Genomic DNA, 9,194 nt, shown 5'->3' on the forward strand with positions numbered 1-9,194 from the left:
TTTACAGAAAAAAAAAATAATAAATAAGGATAGCAGGTGGGGGTGGTTTCAAAGTCAGACACCTTCCCAGCTGTTTGGCGGGAGGTTGCGTTGCGTCCACTTCCTCATCCCTCCTACGGTAAATCTTCGATGAGTGAGAAAAAATGAAAATATGGAATGCTAGACAGGATATATTTTTTACTGGTTTACTGACAAGTATTCTTAGGACTAGGTGTTCAAAGACTACGTAAAAAAGTAAGGAGAGCTGCAAGAAACCTGGCCCAGCATGGCTTTCATCCTTGCCCCTACAGACGACTGCACCCTGCCCATGATCGGCATCAGCATCAAGGAGGTGAGCGTCCGAGTAAAGCGGTATTACTTACTACCCAGACTGAAGAAAGATATTGGTAGGACATTCATACTCAGAGGTCCGTAGTAAATTTCCCCTCGTTTGTATTTATTTATCCATTTTCACCTGTTGTTTTTACTGTAATTGAATCTCTTCCCATTCCTTTTATTTCATATTATTTGCTTAACCCATCTCATTCATTCCTTGTTCATGATATTTCCTCATTATCGCGAACACCCTCTTTATTTCCTGTATTTTCCTTTTCCTTGTAAATAATCCTTAATATCCTTACCAGTTATTCACATTCGTCATCTCTTTTTCTCGCCCCAGTTAATTATACTCCTTCACATTACATCTCCTGTACTCATCTGCCGGGACCCATTTATCTTTTCCCATTTATTGATAATCCTTCATCTCATCTACCCGTCCGCAGACACTCCCCTTTCCTTTTCTCTTCCCGTTACCCAAATCCGTTCCCTAACAGGATCATGAAGAGTGGAAAGAGCAGCTGGATTGCATGCTACACCGGGGCGACGTGTATGTTGAGGTGCCTATATCGGGTTATCTGTCGGAAGCTGCCATCAAGAGAATCGGGGAACATGCAAGAATGAAAGGACTGAAGCGAGAGGATTTCATTATCTCCACCTCGGTTTGTGTAGTGATAGTTCTTCATATCGTTCTCTTTCTCTTCTCAGTTTCCTTCTTCATCTTTCTCCTATTTGTGTGTGTGCGTGTGTCTGTGTTAGTGTTTGAGGTGTGTGTGTGTGCGCGCTTTGCCTTGACTTCTTGTGGGGACGTCAGCCTGATGTATAATGATGCATTATTTCCTTAGTATTTCACGTTTCTTCCTGATTGCTGACCTGAAGATCACTGTCCCGGAGGATGCTGGTGCTGCTGTGGCCCTGGTGAAGGAGTTTGTTGACCACTTTTGCACCCACATTGACCTTCTGTACCTTGAAAACCCGGTCGGTCTTAAGGGTGAGCTGTAGAGACGTATGTTTGTTTTCGTTATCTTCATTAATGTTTATGTTGTGTTTTATATCAGTATTGGCATCACGCACAATCTCTGTCATCAATATCATCGGTTTTTATCATTAGAATAGGTACAAATTGATCTACATTTCTACAATCCACCATATATCACTATAATGTGTTATCGTCATCTTCATTTCTGTATATATTGTGTTTTCATATCAATATTAACATCAGGTAATCTCTGTCATCATTATCATCGCCAGTTTGAACATTAACATAAGTACAAATTCATCTGTATTCATATAACCATGTATCATTACACTATATATATGAGTACTGGCAATTCTCTCTCTCTCTCTCTCTCTCTCTCTCTCTCTCTCTCTCTCTCTCTCTCTCTCTCTCTCTCTCTCTCTCTCTCTCTCTCTGTAAGAGGGGGACTGGCCTAGGGCAACAACAACAACAACAACAACAAAAAGAAACAATCTGAAGTACCAGTCTATAAGGAAAAGTAAAAAAAAAAAGATCGATTATCCAAAACTGGAGGATCTGATGTTTTTTTTTTTTTTCTGTAAGAGGAGCACTGACCTAGGTCCTAGGGCAACAAAAGAACGACAGAAGAGCCCACTGTGGTACCAGACCCTAGAGAAAACTAAAATAGGGGCACCCATAAACAGAGGATAAGTGTCTTGAAACCTCCCTGTTGTCGTTACGCTAAGGAACATATTCTGAACCACCTTGTTTACACCTCCACTACTTTCAAAAGGCTCAATTTGAAGTTACATGGAGGTTTTAAGGTGTATTTACGGTTATATTGACAGATTTCTACATTATTTAGAGAAACAGTCTTGAGAACCTGGCTGCTTATCACTGTGGCCTTTGAAAATAGTCGTGGTGAGAGCACAAAGCATTCCTGAATACGGGTCTAATGCTGTATCATTACACTTTTTCATCCTCCACTTCAGGCACAGACCCCATGACCATCTACAACACAGCGCCTGCCGGGACACACCCAAAGATACGTAAAGTCACCGACATGTTTAAGCGGATGCGTGAAGGATATTTGAAGGTGACGCCGCGAATTATGGAGAACCTAAGGATGCTGTGGCGTGTTCTGGAGGTGGAGGTATGCGTGTGTGTGTGTGTGTGTGTGTTGCTATATAAAATTTGGGAGTGGATAGAAGAAACTAGCTAAGATACTGAACACCAAGGAGAACTGAATGTTTTAAGGTTTTAATATTGTTTGTTTAGGTGCTGATACTTGATAGATATAGATGAGTCTTTAAATAAGAGAGAGAGAGAGAGAGAGAGAGAGAGAGAGAGAGAGAGAGAGAGAGAGAGAGAGAGAGAGAGAGAGATTCACTGATTTGTTTTAGTTTCTTCAATGAATAAATATAATAAAATTGTTCATTTATATAACGTTCAATTTGCTCTTCCATCCACTAATGGCGCAACAGCTGGTGTCCACAGGGGCAGTGCACAACCTGGGACTGCGACATTTCTCTCAGGAACAGGTGGAAAAGCTTCTGAAGGGTGAGTATTGCAGGCCATGCGTCTTCTCTGGCTTAGGGCAGGAGGTACACAATAAATGGGTTTCTTTTTTACTGTCAATAATGACTGTACATACCATTTCCCACAAATAAAAAGGTGAATGTCATTCACAGTAGGTTATCTTCACCATGTGCCGTGTCTCTTTCCCACAGGAGGAGTACGGCATCGTCCCTTGGCTCTCCAGGCAGAGGTCAATCCTTACAGGGAGCAGCGTGACCTTCGCTGCTGGTGTCAAGAAGCAAACATACCCCTCGTGGGCATCCATCCCTATGGCAGCCCTCTCCATGTACCCAGGTAAATGTGGCTATTTACACACACACACACACACACACACACACACACACACAACCTGAGTGCAGAGATTGGCATGCCTGATTCATGGGCGTGTCCTGGAGTGATAGAGGTGATAGAGGCAAGGCATGCAGGTGCATCAACTTGAGGAAAAACTGAAGAAACGTAGATGCGAAAGACCAGAAAGGCAGGAATGCAGCTTGAAATTATAGCTAGGGGAACACAACTGAATTAATATACAGACGCCCCACTACTTCAAGACACCTGTTGTAAATTAGTATGTTCTTAAGTCGTTATTTTATATCATATATATATATATATATATATATATATATATATATATATATATATATATATATATATATATATATATATATATATATATATATATATATATATATATATATATATATATTTTTTTTTTTTTTTTTTTTTTTTTTTTTTCAATAGCTTGTCTTACTACCTGCACCCACAGCAAGGACATGCCCTTTCTGTGGAAACATCCAAAAGTTATCAAGATTGCAGAGAGGGTCGGCGTTGGTCCCAAGGTCATCTTGTCCCGCCACATCCTCCAGTCTCGCCTCCGGATGGTTTACGATAACACTGAGCTCTTCCTTCCCAGTTTCATGACAGAGGTTTGCTGCGTCACTTATTGTCTTATCTACATCCCGCACCATGACTCGGATAACATGAAAACACTCCTACTCTTTGCTGTCTAATATATTACATTCTTACTGCTTTATTTTTCAGAATATTTGGCGCTTCCAGTTGACTCACGGACAGATGAACAAACTAGGGAAACTCAGCAAACTCCCACACAAGCATCCACTGGGGAAGTACGAGTTGCTGTAAGTACTCATTGCCTTTTGTACCCAGTGGAATCAGGGCTTGGATTCTGAAACGCTCTGGTCTCCCTTGAAAACTCTCCATAAGCTCCATCATGGCTTGCTCAGAATGTATTAGTCAAGATAAGGTGGTGAACCGTTTAAGAATAGACACAAACATAGACCTTGCTTACTTCTTACGTATACACTTGCAGCTCAAACCACCTTTATTTTCACATATATTAGTTATAGTTGTTACTTATATGAATGTACTTTTCTCAGTTTACTTATTTGTTTTTGTTCAGCCGTGTAATTGATCCCTCCTGGCCATTCTCCTTCCCTGAAGAGACAGTCAAAGGCGGGATACGGGGAGAGGGAACGGAGGCAAACTATAAGGGAGACGAGGAGGCGGAGCATAAGAATATAGACGAAATAAAACAAGCAGAAGATTCAGGGATGATGATTAATAAGGAGCTGAAGGAAGAACGGCATGAAAAAAAGAAAATTCCTAAAGTAGCAGAGAGGGAAATAGAAATGATAGAAGTATATAGAGAAGAGATTACTACAGAGAGAGAAGGGGAAGAGAGCACGGGTAAAGAAGAGGAGACAGAAGTGGAGAAGGGGAATACTGGTGAGGAAGTAGATGAAGAGGAAATGGAAAAGGAGGAGGAAGAGAGAAGTGAGGTAGAGGATGTTGTAGAGGAAGGGGAGGAAGAAGAAAGAATTAGTGAGGTGGAGGAAAGTGAAGTGGAAGAAGAGAAAGAAATGAATGAAGTAGATGAAAAAGAAATCGAAGGGGAGAAAGATCAAAATGATGAGGAAGAGGAACTGGAAGAAGAGAAGGGGAAGAGTAAAATAAATGAAGAAGAGATAGAGAACTTTGAAGATGAAGAGGAGAAGGAGGAGGATATAGAAATAGGTGAAGAAGAGGAGAAAGAAATTATACAAGCAGATGAAGAAAAGATAGAGGAGATGAAGGAGGAAGATGAGGAGGAGGAGGAGGAGGAACACGAAGAAGAAAAGGAGGAAAAGGGGTGTAATGAGACAGAAGAAGAAGGGAAACTATTTGAGAGAGAAAGAAAGGGAGAATAAGCAGAAAAATAGAGGGGAGGGATAAAAAAAAAAGGAAGAAAACGAGGAAGGAGGTACTGATAGATAGAGCAGAAAAACGATGTTGTTAGACCAGATCTACAATTATTGCCAGACAAAAACCAATAGACAAAAAAATAAAAGAATAAAAAAATTACAAAAACAAGGAAATGATAAATGATGACATGAGAATAACTTGTTAGATTTTTGAGGACCTGACTCATTATTTCTGTGGCGTTTGAGTGGAAGGCGAGGTTGTTGGAAGTCAGTGTGGGGCCAGTTGTGAATCTGAGTTTTTTTTTTTTTCTTTTTACAACTTTTCTGTTAATGATTTTTTGTATAGCAGTATTTGGAATGATACTTTTAATGATACTTTTTTTTTTTCGTTTCCTCCGTTTATATTTTTCCTTTTATTTGTTTATTTATTTTCTAAGGCATAGTATATTATTGTATATTAAGCTAATTGTGCGAGGGTGGTGGTGGTGGTGGTGGTGGTGGTGGTGTGGCTTGCTCGGTGTGTGAAGATGTGGATTATCTCAGTGCTTATCACCTCAGTTTGTTGGTCTCCACTCAGCATGTACACAGTTTTATTTACTTTTTTTTTTTTCTGAGTGAACAGATGACATCTTGGGAAGAGTTACGTTGTGGTAAATAGTCAGTGACTTCCACCACTTAACTCTTATGATCTCAGGAAAGTCGCTGTGTATGCAAGTCCTTATTCTTGTCTCCTCTTGGCCAGAAGGGGGGACATAAAGAACACCAGTTGAGCTGCCTTTCTTCTTGCTCTTTACAGCGAGTTAAGTACATCCTGTCGGTGGGTGGTTGGGGCTTGGCAGCGGATACAGCGATACGGCGCCTCAGGCCAGATTAAGCGGCCATCAGTTGAAAAGTTATTTTTGCCTTTAAATATTATCCTTTCTCTGTTCTCGTTATTGTTTTCATTAGCACTTCATCAACTGCCCAAAGCATTCACAACTGATCCAGTCTTTAATTCAAGCATTTTTTATTTGTATTGTGTATGACTCAGGAAAGAAAAGTAATATATATATATACATATATATATATATATATATATATATATATATATATATATATATATATATATATATATATATATATATATATATATATATATATATATATATATATATATACTGTATAATGTTAATATTGAATGTGTTTGAGAAGTAATATGACTCAGTTCTCCCCCCAAAAAAGTTTCATAATCATAATTCGTAACTTTATAAAACTTTATCAATTTGTGGGTGCTGGAAGTAACAGACGTTGTCATTTTGCCATTTGATAATAATAATAAAGATAATTATTACAACACCAACAACAGTAAGCACCATTACTATAATACTGTTACTCTGTATAATGCAAGGGTCATTATGTGAACAAAAAAGTTGCTATGTGGTAGTGCTAATACAACCCTAACCTCTTCAGCCTCATCAGGAACAGCACGGAGGAGGAGCAAGAGAGACCTGTTGGAAGTGTTGGTTGTTACTCTTGCTCGTGGGTGTCTTTGGCAGGCCTGGAAGCATCTGATATGTTGTCCTCCTGCAGTTCCTCATTCGTGTCAAGTCTGATGATGGTGGCTGTCCTGTGGGTGGAATTCTCATTATTATTATTATTATTATTATTATTATTATTATTATTATTATTATTATTATTATTGTTGTTGTTGTTGTTGTTGTTGTTGTTGTTGTTGTTGTCATGATAGCTTTCTCATAGTTATTGGGCCAGTTTCAGTCTTCGAAAGGTAGCCAACCAAAGCACTCATGTTAGTTACCGCCAGACTTACTTTTCCTATTGCTTATGAAAAAAAAATCTCTCTCTCTCTCTCTCTCTCTTACCTGGAAGCCCTGCGTATCACCACCACCACTATCACGGCCATCACAGCCGTGCCCAACACCTGCACCACCAGCGCCATCAGCAGGATAATCCCCAGCTTAGAGAGACGTCCGTGGGGAGGGGTTTTGGAGGGCAAATCATGGGATGGTGCACCCTTGGATTGGGCAGTCTTTGGAGAGACAGTGATTGAAATGGCACTTGGGGAACAGGGTGGTTGGTCACGTTTTTCACGGAGTTCATTGGTGCAGTTGGTGAAAGTATATTTATTAAGGTCCACCAGTTGTCTAGGCGTCTTGGTGTAATTCTCAAAGCCAAGACAAGTGACTATGATATTCTTAACCTTTTCGGTGTCAGAATCTTTTTGTTGATCTTTCCACGCGCAGTTCACTTCACAGGTACCAACACTCATATTGAGATGCAACGCTCTAGGTATTACCTTGGTTACGTTGACCTGTGTGAAGTGCCACGTAGGGTATGATGGGAAACATTTTTCCTTCATGAAAGTGACTTTGAATGCTTGACTTCCCCACTTGTCCTCAGCTATGACAATGATTTCCTTGCGGTTAGCTGTGGGTTTCAGGAACAGGACCTCAGATTTGGTCGCGGAGTTTATGTGAGGATCGTCTCCATGGACACTTGAGCTGCTCATGAGCAGCGTGACAAGCAGCACCGCCACCGCTCCGGCCGTCCACGCCATGCCTCCGTGACTGTGTGTGTGTATGTGTGTAAAGAGAAAGATACAAGAAGGGATATCCTGTCCCCTCCCTCTTGACACACACACACACACACACACACACACACACACACACACATTATAGTATAAGGGTAATATGGAAATAACATTAGCGTTTCCCCCCCCCCCCCCAGGTTCATACTTACGTTTCGTCACATTTTGCCCGGAAGTATTTCGTGTCTAGAAATGGATATGCTAAGGTTATTCCCTTAAAACAGTGGCTTGTGTCAGCAAGGAAATCCCACGTTAAGGGAACACAGAAGCAAGAAAAAGGAAGATACGATATAAGGATGTGTGGAAACAGGCAAATAAAGCAGCGAGAGAAAGTGGCGAGTGTAAATATTGTGAGCTACGTAAATATGAGGAAAAACATGATTTGCCCGCAAAAGACAGGAAAATCAACGGTACTGTAGCGAATGTGAGGTGCTACTTGGCCGCCCGGAAGTTGCTCAAGCGAGAAGTTTAGGCTCCCAACTACGACTCATTGTCATAACAGTGTTTAGTCCTTGAAGGGTAACATTTCCAATGTCATAACTGTGTAGCTTTGGCAAAGGAAACTTAGCCTGGGTATTCTCTGTTTATTCAGGTAAAAATATGAACAATATATACAAAATTACTTAACACAATAAATGATATATATATATATATATATATATATATATATATATATACAAAATTATGGAAAAAGGGAGTGTATGTGTGTGTGTATGTCTGTGTGAAGAAAGGAGTAATAAGATGTATTGAGAAGATGTGTAACACATGTGTCAAAGAGCGTGCACAGAATGTGTAAAGTAAGAGATATGTATAAAGTGAGGAAAGAAAAGATGAAAGACAAAAGCCTATGCAGTAGAGAGAGTGAAAACGGAAGGGTGAAAAATTAACAGAAAACGGAGTGCTAGGAGCGGTGACTTGTGTCCCGCTACAGTACTACACGAAACAGAATTCTTAAGAAGTTTCTGCACCTTTGCTTGAGAACTGTTAACAAACTGTACGGTAGACGTTATTGAAGAAGTCCTAGGAGTATTTACATTATTCTGGCGATACGTGAACAAAGGATTCTATACCACCAGTAGGAAATATATCCATGAGGAGCCGGCCAATCATCCCCGCGATATTTGAAATAAATTCTTTAAGAGATTCCGAGCTGTTGCACAAGAAAAAGAAGTTCTGAGACAGCATCCTCTCCAATCTATGTGTACTGTTTGCACAATCCATCTTTTTATAATGCTTCACTATCGTTCCACATATTTGAAAACAGCGTTTCTGTACCTCCTGTTGTTTCGTGTGTGTGTGTGTGTGTGTGTGTGAATCAGCAGCACATTACTGCATCTCCAAATCTTGCTTGAGGCAGAAGGAAAATGCTCAACCAATCAGACGCTTCCCCCAACGCCTGCTTACCTCTGATTGGCTCGTGAGAAGGAAGGAGGTGTGCTTGCCATGGTACAGAGAGGAAGCAACGTAGAATGTACCCGTGGACCCTTGGGACAACGCATCCCGGAATAAAATTATTTATTTCCTTCCCTATCTCGGTGTCTGGGCGCTCCGAGACATC

At 40.4% G+C, this 9,194-nt stretch overlaps 2 protein-coding genes across 2 annotated transcripts; one reads left to right on the plus strand and one right to left on the minus strand.

Moving 5' to 3' along the window:
• Positions 1-192: 192 nt before the first annotated feature.
• Positions 193-5,926, plus strand: LOC135109507 (1,5-anhydro-D-fructose reductase-like). The gene is made up of 10 exons (XM_064020888.1): positions 193-331; positions 813-977; positions 1,195-1,306; positions 2,266-2,426; positions 2,758-2,833; positions 3,004-3,145; positions 3,618-3,777; positions 3,893-3,990; positions 4,272-4,650; positions 5,849-5,926. Exons 1-10 carry the CDS (start codon positions 266-268, stop codon positions 5,924-5,926), a joined length of 1,437 nt encoding a protein of 478 aa, XP_063876958.1. The 5' UTR covers positions 193-265.
• Positions 5,927-6,345: 419 nt separating this feature from the next.
• Positions 6,346-7,637, minus strand: LOC135109959 (uncharacterized). Its single transcript, XM_064021906.1, has 2 exons — positions 6,912-7,637; positions 6,346-6,658 (listed from the first exon to the last, which is right to left on the minus strand). The coding sequence occupies exons 1-2, from the start codon at positions 7,604-7,606 to the stop codon at positions 6,559-6,561; spliced, it is 795 nt and encodes a 264-aa protein (XP_063877976.1). The 5' UTR covers positions 7,607-7,637; the 3' UTR covers positions 6,346-6,558.
• Positions 7,638-9,194: the final 1,557 nt, after the last annotated feature.

Source organism: Scylla paramamosain, chromosome 19 (genome assembly GCF_035594125.1).
Source record: "Scylla paramamosain isolate STU-SP2022 chromosome 19, ASM3559412v1, whole genome shotgun sequence".
In the NCBI taxonomy this organism is placed as follows: Eukaryota; Metazoa; Arthropoda; class Malacostraca; order Decapoda; family Portunidae; genus Scylla; species Scylla paramamosain.